Source organism: Equus asinus, chromosome 6 (assembly GCF_041296235.1).
Source record: "Equus asinus isolate D_3611 breed Donkey chromosome 6, EquAss-T2T_v2, whole genome shotgun sequence".
Classification (NCBI taxonomy): Eukaryota; Metazoa; Chordata; class Mammalia; order Perissodactyla; family Equidae; genus Equus; species Equus asinus.
In genome coordinates this window covers 94,793,396-94,809,536 of record NC_091795.1, presented here as the reverse complement: position 1 = coordinate 94,809,536, position 16,141 = coordinate 94,793,396, and the positions used below count along the sequence as shown (strand labels likewise).

General features: G+C 38.8%; 1 protein-coding gene across 3 annotated transcripts in view; it reads left to right on the top strand.

The window, feature by feature from the left end:
• The window catches only part of TAF1B (TATA-box binding protein associated factor, RNA polymerase I subunit B), a 106,936-nt gene that overhangs the window by 60,016 nt on the left and 30,779 nt on the right, over positions 1–16,141 (top strand). For 2 of the 3 annotated variants that reach the window (XM_070512629.1, XM_014866757.3), the window contains exons 7-8: positions 107–263; positions 6,045–6,144. In XM_070512629.1, the coding sequence (XP_070368730.1) occupies positions 107–263; positions 6,045–6,144 (257 nt within the window). Of the gene's footprint in view, positions 1–106; positions 264–6,044; positions 6,145–6,514; positions 6,620–16,141 lie in introns of all 3 variants that reach the window. The other variant, XM_070512628.1, reaches the window with a different exon arrangement.

The window sequence follows — 16,141 nt, the reverse complement described above, 5'->3', positions numbered from 1 at the left end:
AACCTGATTTGAAGATATTTAAAATGCCTCTGGATTTTTTGTTGTTTTTCTTTTTTTGTCCAAAGTAGTTACTTGCACTTTAAAAAATCTCCGTTTATCCCCTAAGAAACGGCATCCATCTGTTCTGGATCGGTTGATGGAGTGGAGTATTCACTACGAAAGGAGAAAGGAATCGTGAAGATGACTGTACCCAGAACATTGGCTTTCTGCTGTCTGGCATTGCTTTGGCAGAGAGAGACAATTACTCTTTCAGATCTTTTGAGGTGAGCTGGGCCTCTTGTGTGATGATGCTTTTGCTGATTATCTCTGTGAACTAGGGGACAACCTTTGGATATTTTGCATTTTGCAAGGAGGCTTAAATTGAGGAAGGGACTGAAAAGATTGGGTAGCCTGAGTTCTAATTGTGAAATTTAATCCTCCCTGGACTAGTAATTTATCTTCTTGGTTTCCTTATTTATAGAGGGGAAATAATTGTATTTACCTGACACAGGGTGTTGGAAAGTTAATTATCTAATGTGAGTAAAATGCTTTGAAGATGAAAAATGACAGTTAATACCTGAGTAGTAGTAGTAAGTATTTTTCATTTCTAAGAGCAGATGAACAGATGATTTTTACATTGTCAGATGGTGGTTAATAGTTACACAAAAGCATATAGTGGTGTTAAGAAGTAAAATACAGGTTGTCTGTGTTTATAAGGAAAAATTGAAAACAAAATTGTTGGAAGAAGCTGTTATGCAGATAGTCAGCATATACATTTTCAAGATAATCTATAGAGTTTTATAGTTAATGAGTAAATTATGGCATTGTGTGTAAGAATTTCTCGTTTAATAGGAGATGGGCCAAAATCATTAATGTGTTAATTTTTCCCTTGCTTTATGTGTGTGCTAAATAATAACATTTGGATTTAATCAGTGTGTAGAGTGGTTTTATAAGAGCACAGATTTATAACCAGACTCCTGGGTTTGAATCCTGGCTCTGCTGCTTGTATGTTATGTGACCTTGAGTTAGTTAATTTCTCCTCTGTTTCCTCATTGGTAAAATGGAGCTAATAACTACTTTCAATAATTACTACTACATGAAAAGCACTTAGAACAGTGCCTGGCACATAATAAAAACTGAATGCTAGTTATTAGTGTTTTTTTCTTCATCATCATCATCATCATCATCATCATTATTATTGGCACTAGGCCCTTTGACTAAATAAAATGCCTCCAGTGACTGATGATAGTGCCTTTGAATTTGGCCACATCAACCGAATAACAAGGCTTTTCTCAGATGGTTAACTCTACATGCAGATAGTCCATGATTCAATGAATTTTACTGTGAAGTTGAAAACCTCACCTTGCTCTGTCTGCCCTCGTTGGGTGATCTCATCTTCTCCCGAGGCTTTAATTACTATCTATATGATGATGACTCCCAAATTTATATCTCCAGCCCAGACTTGTCTACTGAGGGCCAGACCCATATCTTTATATATACAACTGCCTGCTGGATACTACTTGGATGTCTTTATGGTGTCTCAAAATTAGCATGACTAAAAGAGGTTCATCTTTCTCCTCGTCCAGCTCCTTCTCCAGTGTTTTCTCTCTTCGTAAATACCATGTACTCTGTTGCATCCTCTCCAGAAACCTAAGAATCATCCTTGACTCTCTTCTCTCTACATATACAGTTAGTCTTTCTGTCCTATCAATTATACTTCCAAAATAACGCTTGAAACCCTTTTTCTTCCCATTCCTTCTGTCTCTATCTTGGGTTGCTTAACAGCCTCCCAGGTGAGCCCTATGCCTGCAGTCTTCTCCATTCCTATTCACTTGCCTCCTGATAACCAGAGGGATTATATAGAAACAGCCATCTAATCATGTCATTAGAGCTGGAGAAAGGGGCTAGCCATCCTACCCAGGGCGGTCTGTAAGGGATAACAAAACTCTCCTAGAAATCTAGCAAGATGGAGAAAATAATATTTACCCAGAATTCTTCTCAGGGAGAGTATTATGTGTGGTCGAAAGGATGGGGCTAATATCCTGCACCTTTATCTGTCTGTCTTTCCTCCCCTCCCTCCAGGGAGAATTCTAAAGTCCCTCAAGGAGATTGGATCAAGTTTGCTGGAGGGCTTTTATTTTGCTTTGTGGGACATACAAATTTGGGAACCCTGCTTACTTGCTTGGAGCAATAGGAGAAGAGACTGCCACCACTGATTCTCTTTCTCTGCTTTTCTTGGAGAAAGAGTTCTAAGTCACAGGTTCTCCGAGTGTGGCCCCCTGACCAAGCAGCATCAGCATCACCTGGGAACTTGTTAGAAATGCAAATGTTTGGACCCATTCTAACCTCCTGAATCAGAAACTCTGGGGGAAGGGCCTGGTATCTCTGTTTTAATAAGCCCTCCAGGGGATTCTTATGGATGCTAAAGTTTGAGAACTACTGCCAGATTTTGAAAAAATATTTAAAGAACATTGATTTGAAGGGAATACATTATTAGCCTGGCCACAATACCCATATATCTTATACTGATCCTGCATGTCACTCCCCTGGTTAAATCTTTTAGCAGCATCCATAGTCCTTAGGATAAATTGGTAATCCTTAAAGTAGCTTTAGAGGACCCTGCCTTCCTACCAATAACAATAATGAATAAAAGTAGCCAACATATATTCATTCCACAAATATTTATTGAATATCAGTTATATACAGGTGTGGTTCTAGAGCCTAGACTCTTGAGATACAATTGTGAACCATATAGATCAAGTCCCTGCTCTCATGAGGTTCTAGACTAGAGGAGGAAACGGGGAAGCAAATAAATAAATAGATAAATAATAGTCAGTGAAGTGCTCTGCTGAAGACTGAAATAGGATGATGTGATAGAGAATGACTAGATGGCTACTCTAGATTGGTTATTAGGGAAGGCCGCACTGAGAAGGTGGAATTTAAGCTGCACTTTGAGTGAAAATGGAGCCAGCAGGTGAATATCAGAAATACTGGCATTCCAGGTAGAGGAAGGTGGCTAGTGCCCAGCTCTACAGCAGCAGCAAGCTCTGTGTGACCAAGGAGCAGAGGAGGCTACTGTGATGGGAGTGAGAGAGTCTGAAGAAGTGGGAGGACGACGGCAGGGAGAGATTAAGTAGGGGCCAGACACAGTTCTTTCTAAGCCACATTAGGAGTTTGGATTTTTTTAAAATTGAGATATAGGGGCCGGCCAGGTGGCGCAGTGGTTAAGTGCTCACATTCCGCTTTGGCAGCCCAGAGTTTGCCGGTTTGGATCCTGGGTGCAGACATGGCAACACTTGGCATGCCGTGCTGTGATAGGCGTCCCACATATAAAATAGAAGAAGATGGGCACAGATGTTAGCTCAGGGCCAGCCTTCCTCAGCAAAAAAAGAGGAGGATTGGCAGCAGTTAGCTCAGGGCTAATCTTCCTCAAAAAAAAAAAATTGAGATATAATTCATATACAGTAAAATTCACCCTTTTAAAATGTGCAGTTCACTGGTTTTTAGTATAGCCACAAGGTTGTGCACCCATCACCTCTATCTATTTCCAGGGCATATTCACCACTCCGAAAGGAAACCCGTACTCCAGGAGTTTGGCATTTAAGTGTGATAGTAAGCCCCTGGAAAATTTTAGCATGCGAGACATGATCTGATCATCAGGCTGCCAGGAGGAAAATGGATTCTAGGTAGGCAAGGGTAGAAGCCGGGAGACCAAGTGGCCTCTGCTGTACTTTAGGCAAGAGATAGTGGCTTGGATTACAGTGGAACAGAACAAGGTAAATGGGATCAGGATGCATTTTGCAGGTAGACACAACTCTAATGCAGTGCTTCTTAAATTATCTGTGATGAAGAGCCAATTTGTCACATTTCCAATCTGTCCCAGATTAAAACTGTTGAAAAGCACGATAAAATTATAGAGAGAGTGTTTCCAGGGACACAGCTAGAGTAGTGGTCTGTTGGTCAGGATGAGCATATGGGATGCTTTTAGTCTGTGGCAATGCCTCTGTCAGTTTCCTGGATGGATCCAGAGACTTAACAAGAGAAATGGACTGTTTTTGTTGTTGTTTTGTTTTGTTTTGAGGAAGATTAGCCCTCAGCTAACTACTGCCAGTCCTCGTCTTTTCTTGCCGAGGAAGCCTGGCCCTGAGCTAACATCCATGCCCGTCTTCCTCTACTTTATATGTGGGACGCCTACCATGGCTTGCCAAGAGGGGCCATGCCCGCACCTGGGATCTGAACCAGCGAACCCCAGGCCGCCGAGAAGCGGAATGTGAGCACTTCACCTCTGCGTCACCGGGCCGGCCCCGAGAAATGAACTGTTGAGAACCGTGATTCAGTAGCTATCTTTTCGAAAAGTGTATATTTTTCTAAAAGGAAATTCAAATTTAAAAAGGAAAAAAAACCTTTGGAAAGAGGTTAAGAGCAGCTCTATTTATTAATGGTGAAAATTGTCAAAGCCCCAGATGCTCGAGCTGTGCTCTGTGCAGGCGTCTCTGCTCCCCTGGGCAGGTTTCTCCCTCCCTCTCTGCTCCTACGGTGCGTGCCTCTATGGGAGCACCACAGCACTGTCTGTGCTGCCTCTTGCGCAGGCTGGCTGGCTGACCTGCTGGGGTCATGGTGGGAGCTCTTCCTGTCTTAATCATCTCTGAACTCCTGACACCTCACACAATGCTAGCGTATATATATATTATCGCATGGGAATAATGACTAAATAAATCGTGACTATGTTAACATCATGGAATAGTAGATAGTTATAAAAGTGATGAGCATGCAATATATCCTGTATGTAAAATAATAAATAAACCAAAAATGTAGTTCCAAAATAATATGAATACTGATTACTATGCTCAAGTACTTTCATAGAAATTAATGAAAACCTAGGTGGGAGTGGTTTTCTCTATAGGGCTGCTTTAAAGAACTCTGTTTTATCTTTAAGCGTCATAAAACACCATTTTTACGTAAAATTCTTTAATTCTAAACTTTCACTAGACTAAGAAGTTAAGAAATCACATTTTTAATTTGAAATTAAAGTTGAATACATTTTCTTCTTTAACTGCTAGAAAGCTGAAAGCCAGATGTCGGCCCAGCTCTAGCGACACAAAGACTGCAAGGCAAAACACGTTGATACTAACTTATTTCTGTCTTAGCTTATTTTCTGGAACAGCTTTCTTATTTTAAAAATCTAACATATAGATATGCATATATATGGCACAGGTTGCAGCACCCTCATGCCTCATCCTATATTCTTCCCTACTTTATTTTTCTCCTTACCATTTTTTCCTACCTAACGTACTATAGATTTCATTCGTTTTGTTTGTCAACTTTCTCTTTTCGCTGGAATGTAAACTCCTTGGGCACAAAAATATTTTCCTGTTTTGTTCACTGCTGTTTCCCCACATCCTAGAATAGTGCTGAGTATATACTACTCAGTAAATTTCTATTGAATTAATGGATGAATTGTAAATAAATATGTGTGTATATTTATTTATAAATATGTGCTGTTTTCTTCAAACAATAATTTACTCAAAATATTTGATCAGCTATTCTGTACTGGACATTGGGATGGAGTAGTGAGCAAGTTGGCAAGTTCCCTTCCCTTAGCTGTTCTTGCAGCAACAAGCATCTGCTGCGTACTAGTATAGGTATTAGGACAGCCGGTAGTCAAGGGAGGTGTCCTAACAAGGAAAACAGGGGTCGAGGAGGGTCTCCCCGGAGAAGTGATCTAAAGGGAGTGGGAGCTCATCCTGTGAGGAGAGCGAGGGATAGGAGTGCCCTGTCTGCAAGCCTGTGACGAGCTGACAGCTAAGACAGCACTGCTTAGAAGTACTTCGTCTTAGTCAGAAACTTAAGTGATCGTTACATAGTTGACTAAATGTCTTCTCCACCCATGGGTACAAAGAATAATAGATATTTTCAGATTTATCATTGTAAAAAATATGTGGGGGATAGAATATGCTCAACTGATTCTTACCTTGTCTTTGAAATATAACATTTTCCATTCTTTCGTTTGCTGTGCTAAATCAGTACATATCTCTTATTGAAACTTTTTCTTTTTAAAAATATAGATTTGTTGAAGAGGACCATATTCCTTACATAAATGCTTTTCAGCATTTTCCAGAAGAGATGAAATTATATGGACGTGACAAAGGAATCTTTGCTATAGAGGTAAATTATTTTCTTTTTTACTTTGTAGTCACAAATAAGACACGAGAGTAATATGGTGGTTTATATTCCTTGCCTGGCTTATTATTTGGTGTTGGAGTTTTTAAAATGTCATCTAGTTTTTGTTCTGTCCAAATATGGAACATAAGTCATAATTTATTGAAGAGTAGAATTATTATTTCTTATTAGTATAGTGTTGAGACTAAACGTTAGAAGTTTTACATAGAGACCTTTAGGTAATTTCAAATTTTCTAAAAAATATTTTTTGTTGTTATTTGCACACTGTGTTGCTTTGGAGAAAAGAAAAGAAAGTTAATACCTTGTTTCAAGAGGCACTATTTTAAGTCCTTTGCTTGTGTTGGTCTTTTTCCAGATGTGTTCAGATGTCTCCAGTGCAAGGCTTCTGTCCTTTGGTGATGTGTCTTTCTCACTATTTCTAGCACTCAAAGCTTATCTTCCCTTTGTTCTTCATCATCAGGTTGTCAGTATGCTAAATATTAATATTAAATATTGTCCTCTGCCCATTTACGGAATTATTTTCATGGACCTTTCTAACCTTTATGACCTTCATAATGTTTGTGGTTTAATTCAAACACGTTTGTGATCCTCACTAGATCCTGCATTAAAGTATGGTTCACTGTCATCCCAGTTTTGCATGTGAGCAAACATCTCAGAAAGGTGGAATGATGTGCTAACTCCTGCAGTTGGTCTCAGCCTCACGACTATAGTACTTTAGGCCTTTTGCTCATTGTCTCATCTTTTGCTGTTTGTCTGCTCCTCTGCCCTCCTCAATTACCCTAGTTCTTCAAAACACTTAAATAGGTGCTATGAAAATATAATAAGAGTTTATTACACCATAGTTCCATAAAGTACCGATTTTTACACATTGAGCCAGAGGGAAATGGATGATTGAACATACAGATAAATAAGCTTGCAACATAGCGTGACATTTTACATCTGAGGTTATTAAATATTAGCAGCATTTTGCATTGAATTAGAATATTGGTCACTGTGAATGATTTGTAGAGACCATTAGATTTTGAAGCCAGAAGTGGCTCTGCTCTCAGAACAACTTATGTGGGAGCAGTCCCTATAATTTGGAGAGCAGAAAGCAAGCTTGGAGGTGGGTTCCCAGTACTGCTTCCTCACACTCACCATTATTTCATGCCCAGGAGAGATGAGGCGAGTTCCCAATGTGTTTGCCCTTGCAGTGTTGCACATCCATGGGCCGCACAAGGAAGGAGAGTATAGCTGCAGCTCCCTCTTGACCTGGAAAAAACAAAAGAGAAATGATAATAGTGCTGGTGCTTATTGTGTACTGGGCCCTGTTTTAAATACTTTATAAATTCATTTTTTATTCATACTAACCCTATGAAGTATGTATTATTAGTATTATTACTCCTATTGTACAAATGAGGAAACTGAAGCACAGAGAGATTAGGTAACTTACCTGGTCCTGTCACTCTGAACTCAGTCCAGCATAGCCAAGGCAGCCTTAGTTTAGAGCGGAACAAAAGAGCCAGACCATACCAAGCAGTGAGGCCTGGTGAGGGACAGGGCAGACAGCAGCGGGGGCAGGAAGTGGGAGTAGTTTATTGAGGCAAAAAAGGCACTCCAGACAAGTTACCCAAACCAAGATGTGGCTCTGTGGCAGAGATGGCAACCAGAACCAGAAGGCAGGGGATGGAAGATTCAACTGGAGGGTGGTCCAGGCAAGTAGTGACAGTGGGGTAGCAAGTACATGTGTCCTGGCATGAGGCACAGGCGGGCTAGCCAGAGTGGCCTTCATGAATGCTGGACCTTTCTGAAAAGGCAGGTTAGTCTATTTCTCAGCTTGGGCAGGGTTGCATTTGTTTAAAGGACTAAGGACATAGAGGACACATCCTCCTTTTCCAGAGGGCACTCAAGACCCCAGCCAATTTGTCAGAGATGTGGTGGCTTAATTGAACTTGGGTAAAATCAGGGAAGTAAATACTGAAGTTTAAGATGTCCCTACCACCTCAGGGGCTGTGTTCACATCTAGGAAAAGAATTACACAAGTTCTTAGTTTCAGAACTAGCCTGGACTCAGGGTTGATTGGTTTTTCATCATTTTTAATGGCATCCTGTGCTCAGTGAGACAAGTCTGGACTTCCTGGGCATGCCTTGGACAATACTGATGCTACCCTGAAACTGTCACAAAGGAGTTTTAAAAAAATAATTGATTCGAAAATCCGTATAATTTATTAATTAGTAATTTTAGATTTAGCAACTACAAAATTGTTTATGGCTAGTCATGTGAGCCTTGTTTAAATGTTCTACTGAAAGGAAAATACATTTGGTTCAATAAGTCTAGATGAGTGTCTTTATATTTGTTGAGTTTTTTTAGAGGGACCAATGGAACTGAGTTATTTTACCAGCTTAGTCTTAGCTAATAAAACTTCTCTTCCTCTCGCCTTCCCTTCTTTCCTCGCCTCTTCCCCTCCCCTCCTTTCCCCTCTCTCCTCTCTCTCCTCTCAATCCCTAGTATATTCTGTATCTTACCTCCTAACTGACAGGTTTAACCTGATTTCTCAGAGTCATTCACCATTCACATTATATTGATAATGTTTATACTTGGTTGAGGTTTTTATACTTTTTCCTGGTGCCTAAAATTATTACTTAGTTGTCTTTAACTCTAACCAAATTCTAAGTTTCTCAGGAATAGACACCAGAATCTTTTATATAGAATTATGGAATATTAAAGCTGGAGGGAAATTTAGAGATCACTTAGTCCACTTTCCTGATTTTTCCAATAGGGAAACAGGCCTAAGAAGAAATTTGACTTGGGAATAAATACATCTCTATTTTGTTAGAGTTCTAATGAGAATTATTTGAGATAATGAATATTGCAGATATTCAGATGGTAATAGGCTCCCTTCCTGGTCCCAGGATGGAAAAGCTTTTGTTCTAAGGTGGGGATTAAGAGGGTCATCAAGCTGCTTGGAGAAAAAAATGTATCGTTTTTAGAAAATAAAGTTTTCATTTTAAATGTCTGTTAAAAAAAAACTACAAAAACCTTTGAATGTGCCCATTCCTAAGTTTTCTCAAAGTAGTTTCCAGGAGGTCCATGGATATGACTCTTGCTTTTCATTATAGTGTTTTATACTTTTGGTTACCATAAATTCAGCTTCTTGCAAAGGATTTTGCTTCCTGGGCTGCGTTTATATGCTTGAGATTGGTATCTAACCAGTAATTTCCTTTTGAATTAAGAAATTAGGCTTCTCTTTATATATACTCACATAGAGACTCAAATTTCACTCTATAAAAATAATTATTTTTTAAAATTTACTCTCCATATCCTTTCAAACAGTAATAGAATAGATCTCATTATTGCCACATGTTTAAATGACTGCAAGAGTGACATATAATGCACAGAGTCAAGAGACTGTTACTGTAATAGCCAATGTGGCTCACATTCCCAGAAGCCTAGCTTAAGCCTTTAGTTAAGATTTGCACTGCCTGCCTTTGAGCAGTGTGGTAAGAAGTGTCTGCAACTATTATAGCCACTCTTATTGCTGGTGGTGTTTCAGGGTTTCAGCCTGAAATATTATGTTATTTCTGCCTCTCCCAAGTATTCACAATTTGAGACTTAAGTTTTGTAAATTAAAAGGTGAAGTGAGTTATTTTATGTTTTATTTTTGCTCTAAAACCATTCAAATACTAATTTTTACTCATCCTATCAATTACTGTGATTGCAACTTTTTCTTTGACATTCTATCAGTTTTTGCTTCAAGTATTTGGGAGCGCTGGTACTAGGTACATAACCTTTAGGATATTTTGTTTTCTTGATGAGTTGACTCCTTTATCATTTTGTAGTGCCCTTTTTTCACCCTGGTAATATTTCTTGTTTTGACATCTACCTTGTTTGATATTAACATAACCACTCCAACTTATTTTTAAATTAATGTTTGCAGAATATGTGTTTTTCCAGTCTTTTCTTATCTGTGTCTTTATACTTAGAGTCGTTATATTTAGACAGTATGTAAAGTCTTGATTTTTTTAATCCAGTCTAATGACCTCTGTCTTTTAATTAGACTGTTTAGACCATTTACGTTTGATGTAATTATAAATACAGTTGGGTTTAAATCTACCACCTTACTATTATTTGTCCCATCTAGTCTTTATTCCTTTTTTCCTCTTTTCTTGCCTTCTTTTGAGTTAAGAATTCTTTATGATTCCATTTTATCTCCTATTGATTCATTAATTATACCTCTATTTTTTTAAGTGGTTGCCCTAGAGTTTACAGTATTCATCTTTAACTTATCACAGTCTACCTCAAATAATAATATACCAGTACATGTCTAGTGTAAGACCATTAGAACAATATATTTCCACTTCACTCCTCTTACCTGTTATAAATCACACAACATGATGGGATTATTTTTGCCTTAAAAAGCTGTTTGTTGGGGCTGGCCCAGTGGTGTAGCAATTAAGTTTGTGCACTCTGCTTCAGAAGCCCAAGGGTAACTGGTTCACATCCCAGGTGCAGACCTATGCACTGCTTGTCAAGCCATTCTGTGGCAGGTGTCCCACATATAAAATAGAGGAAGATGGACACAGATGTTAGCTCAGGGTCAATCTTCCTCAGCAAAAAGAGGAGGATTATGGGGCCAGCCCTGTGGCTGAGGGGTTAAGTTCACATGTTCCACTTTGGCGGCCCAGGGTTTCGCTGGTTCGGATCCTGGGTGTGGACATGGTGCCGCTCAGATCTTGGGTGTGGACATGGCGCTGCTCATCAGGCCATGCTGAGGCGGCGTCCTACATAGCAGAACCAGAAGGACCTACAACTAGAATATACAACTATTTACTGGGGGCCTTTGGGGAAAAGAAGAAAAGAAAAAAATAAAAGAAGATTGGCAACAGATTAACATCTCAGGTAGCAGTCTTTAAAAAAAAGAAAAAGAGGAGAATTGTCTGCGGATGTTAGCTCAGGGCTAATCTTCCTCCAAAGAAAAAGTCATTTGTCTTTTGTATTGTTTATTTCCTTTTTTTTTTCCCCAAAGATTGGCACCTGAGCTGACATCTGTTGCCTATCTCCTTTTTTTCTTCTTCTTCTCCCCACCAAAGCCCCCCCAGTGCACAGTTGTATGTTCTAGTTGTAGGTCCTTCTGGCTGTGCTGTGTGGGACGCCGCCTCAGCATGGTTGATGAGCGGTGCCATGTCCACGCCCAGGATCCGAACCGGCAAAACTCTGGGCCGCCGAAGTGGAGCGTGGGAACTTAACCACTTGGCCATGAAACTGGCCCCCAAACCTACGTATTTTATTCTTTTCGATGCAGTTGTAAAAAAGCATGTTTTCTTAATTTCTCTTTGATAGTTCATTGTTGATGTATAGAAATGCAACTGATTTTCATATGTTGATTTTGTATCTTCCAACTTTATTGAATTAATTTATTAGTTCTAAGTTTTTGGGGGAGTCTGTAGAGTTTTCTATATCTAATACCATGCAAATAGAGACGGTTTTACTGATTCCTTTTTATTTCTTGCTCCTGCCTAATTGTTCTGGCTAGGACTTCCAGTACTGTATGGACTAAAAGTGGTGAAAGTAGGCATCCTTGTCTTATTCTTGATCTTAGAGGAAAAGCTTTTAGCTTTTCACCCTTGAGTATGATGTTAGCCGTGGGCTTGTCATATATAGACTTGCCTGATTTCTGATGAGAAGTCAGTCTGCTGTCATTTTTATCTTTGTTTTTCTCTATGTAATGTATCTTTTTTTCCCTCTAGCTGCTTTTTAAGTTTTGTCTTTTTATCACTGTGTTTCATTAATTGGATTGTGATGTGCCTTGGCATGGTTTTCTTTATGTTTTCCTGCTTGGGATTCATTGACCTTAGATCTGTGGGTATATAGTTTTCATAAATTTGGAAATTTTGCATCCACTGTTTCTTCAAATATTTTTTTCTGTCCTTTCTTGATTTTTTTCTGGAACACTAATTACATGTTAGACCACTTAATATTGTCCCACAGTTCACTGACTTTTTTTTCTGTCTTTTTTCCTCAGTGTGTTTTGTTTTAGATAATTTCTATGATCGTGTCTTCACATTCACTGATCTTTACTTCCTAAGTCTGTAATCAGCTGTTAAACCCATCCAGGATACATTTCTTTTCTAGAAGTTCCATTTTAGTCTTATTTTTTTCCATTTCCCTCATTATGTTTCCTTTTATATCCTTGAGTATATTGACAATATTTGTAATAAATGGTTTAAGGTTCTACTAATTCCATTGTCTTTGTTATTTCTGGAACTGTTTCTATTGATTGGTTTATCTCCTGATTATGTGTCATATTTTCCTGCTTCTTTGCATGCCTGGTAATTTTTGATTGGATGCAGACATTGTAAATTTTGTGTTGTTGGATGCTAGATTTTTGTTCTGGTGTAGAATTAGGTAACTTGGAGATCAGTTTGATCCTTTAGAAGCTTGTTTTTAAGCTTTTTTATGCCTGGTCCAGCGTCCTTATTCTGGGGCTAACTCAGTCCCACCACTAAGGCCTGTCTTGTCTCTTCAGAAGACTGTACCCAATGCCCGCATTATTGTGAAGTCTCTCCACTCTGGCTGGGACCTTGTGTGAGCTCTGGGAATTATTTGGACTCATTGGAAAAATCTAGTGATTTTTTTTTTTTCCCCCTGGCCTCAGGTTTTTCTCACACATGCACAGATTGGTACTCAGCCAAAGATTTGAAAGGACACCTTCATAGATCTCTGGAGTTCTCTCTCTGTGCAGCTTTACCCTCGGTGGTACTCTGCCCACGAATTATAGCCACCTCAGCTTCCAGGAACTCCACCTCTGTCTCCTCAGCTCGGCAAGACCGCCAGGCTTGGTTTCACTCCCCACTCCCTGCATTGCAGCTTGGAAACTGCCTCCAGGCAGTAAACTGAAGCCATTTGTTTTTCTTCTCTCAGGGATAATAGTCCTGTGCTTCCTGTTGTCCAGTGCCCAAAATGGTTACTTCATATATTTTTTCAAGTTCTCTGATTGGTTACGGTGGGAAGTCAGTTCCTATAGTAGTTAATTCTTCATGGGCAGAAATGGGATGTTATGAATACTAATTTTTAGACATTTAGAGGTAGAGTCAATATTTAGATGCTTTTTAGGTGTTACCTAAACAATTCTTTCTCAAGTGCCTAAAAGTATCTCATTTCTCATTCATTCTGGATTTAAAAAAAAAATTATAATCTCTCTTCATGAATATTCTCTCTAGTCTGATCTTTGCTTAAGAATTTTCCCCCAACTGGACCGTGTTATTTGGAGGGTCATGGTTATAGGCTTTTGTTTGTTTACACAAAATACTTGCCCTAGTAATAATCTCTTTTGTTGACTATTTTTAAGTTAATCTTGAGTAGGAGGACAGGGGTAAAATTGGGGAACAATTTCTTATAGAGATTTTGGTAGAAAATATAAGCGTAAAAAATAATACGAAATTATTTCTTGGTGACCAATAACCATTGCACTTTGCCTTTTTCACTTATATCTTGGAGAGCTTTTTTCAAAAATAATCTTTTTATTTTGGAATAATTTTAGATTTACAGAAAAGTTGCAAAAATAAAAATAGTACAAAGAACACGCATATATCCTATACCCAGATTCAACTATTGTTAACATTTTATCCCATTTTTTTAATCATTTGTGCTATTTTCTCTGTCTATCTATCTATGCAATTCTATTTCTGAATCATTGAGGGTAAGTTACATCTATCATGTCCCATTACCCCTAAATATATTAGTGTGTATTTTCTAAGACTGGGATATTCTCTTGTATAACTGCAATTTAGTTATTAACTTCTCATTTTTCTAAGAGCTGCACAGTAAAAATATGTCACAGTTTACCTAACTAGTTCTCTATTGATGGGGTTTTGTGTTGGGGGATAAAAGGCAGATAGAAGACAGCTAGGTAATGAAAAAACAGGGCTAGAAACAGTCTAAATGTCTCTCAACAGGAAAATGGATAAGATGTGAAGTCAGACAGTGACATTTTCAAACAGCTTTGAAACTGAATGAATTATGAGCAACAAGCTGCATGAATGAATCTAAGAAACATTCTGTTGAGTGTAAAAGGCAAGACTGAGAAAACTACATACAGCATACCATTTTTGTTAAGCTCAGAAAGAAGCTAACCTAAAGATGTTTATTTACATATATTTATGTGTATAATAAAATTTTTTAAAAAAGCAGGATTGTGATGAGCACAGTCTAGGATACTAGCTACTTCTGGGGGAGGAGGAAGGGGAGGGCTGGGGAAGTAGTGCACTGGTAGAGGCCCCGGTACTGGTAGTGTTCCAGTTCCTGAGTCCGGGAGTGGGTTCATGGGCGCTCATTTTATTATCAGGCTTTATAGTTTACAGATACATTACATGTATTCTTTTGTATGTTTCAAGATTTTAAAGGCAGCTGGAGGATGTAGTCTAAATAGAATTTATGAAACAGAGGAGTAAAAGGCAATATGTGTTGCTTGGGTTGGTTTGTGTATGTCTTGCATCCCCAACTACTCTTTGGGAGCTGGGACCATATTTAATGCTTATGTTTTATTATCCATAAGACCTAATGTAATTCTGTATACATGGTAAGGACTCAGTCTGTGTTTATTGAGTAAGTGATTTGAAATAGCTAAAACACAGAATAAGTTTAAATACTTTGTTTTCAGGAAATTTCAAATTGATCTGTTGGGGAGTTTTTTCTACATAAGTGGGAAAATTCCAGACTGCTTCTCATGTACTTATTACATAATATACCAGGAGGCCATTAAATAGTGGCATTTGGCTGAAAAAATAAAAAAGCATTCTATGAATATTTTAGTGATAAATGTGTAAGGAGTATAACTTCTGCTTATAAGCAAGGACATTTAAAAAGGAGAGTTATGGGTGTGTCAGTATCACTCATGAAAACCAGTGTGTGAAATAAATAATCTTATCAGTTAACTTGTACTGTTCAGCAATATACTGAAACCAATAGTGAATTATACCAGACAGAACCTGTATGTGTGAGGCTACATTAATGATACTTCTTTTAGGAGAGTCGTACCTTGTATTTGGGAAGTGAAGCAGTGGTTTCATGTGGATTATCTGTGATTCAGTTTGATCCTGGCCCAGCACCCGCAGCACCCTGCATGCTCAGCCCAGGCCTCCCCTCACCTCTGCTTCCCAGAACTAGGTTTTAGGTTAGCCTCAAGAAAGCCGAATGATGGCAAAGGTCAGTCTGCTGCAAAAACAATCACGTAACTCTTCCAGAATCAAGTAGAAATTATTTGGGGTTATCTACTTTTCTGGATACCAGCTATTTTTTTTTTTTTTAAAGATTGGCACCTGGGCTAACAACTGTTGCCAATCTTTTTTTTTGTTCTGCTTTATCTCCCCAAACCCCCCTGTACACAGTTGTATATCTTAGTTGCAGGTCCTTCTAGTTGTGGGATGTGGGACGCGGCCTCAACGTGGCCTGACGAGTGGTGCCATGTCCATGCCCAGGATCCGAACCCTGGGCCGCCGCAGCGGAGCGCGTGAACTTAACCACTCGGCCACGGAGCTGGCCCCTGGATACCAGCTTTTATTCTTCTTTGGTACAGATACGTGAAATTTGAACATAGCTATGCAACAATCAGCAGACTGTTTGGAGAACAGACACATCTTAAGAAAGAGGACGCCAGTACGTTTTTCCCAGCTCTGATCCTGGGGCCAAAACAAATTACTGTCTCCTGTTCAGTTGGCAAGGTCTCATTGGTCATCAATTCATAAATTTGTTTTTGTTCATAAGGTTTGTCCTTGTGCAAGTCGACAGCATGTTTTTAAAATGTCTCATCCACAGGACCAAGACCATATTTCACATATGGTGTTCACCACAAATTTCAGAAGACTAGAGTTTGAACATAAAAAAGTATTTTTGGTTACTACATGGTAGATTTACGACCATTAAGGTATTTCTAGTAGACTGAAAACGTGAGGTGAACTGTTTTGTGAATCTTATGTATTACTACATGTGGAATTCATCTTATCCT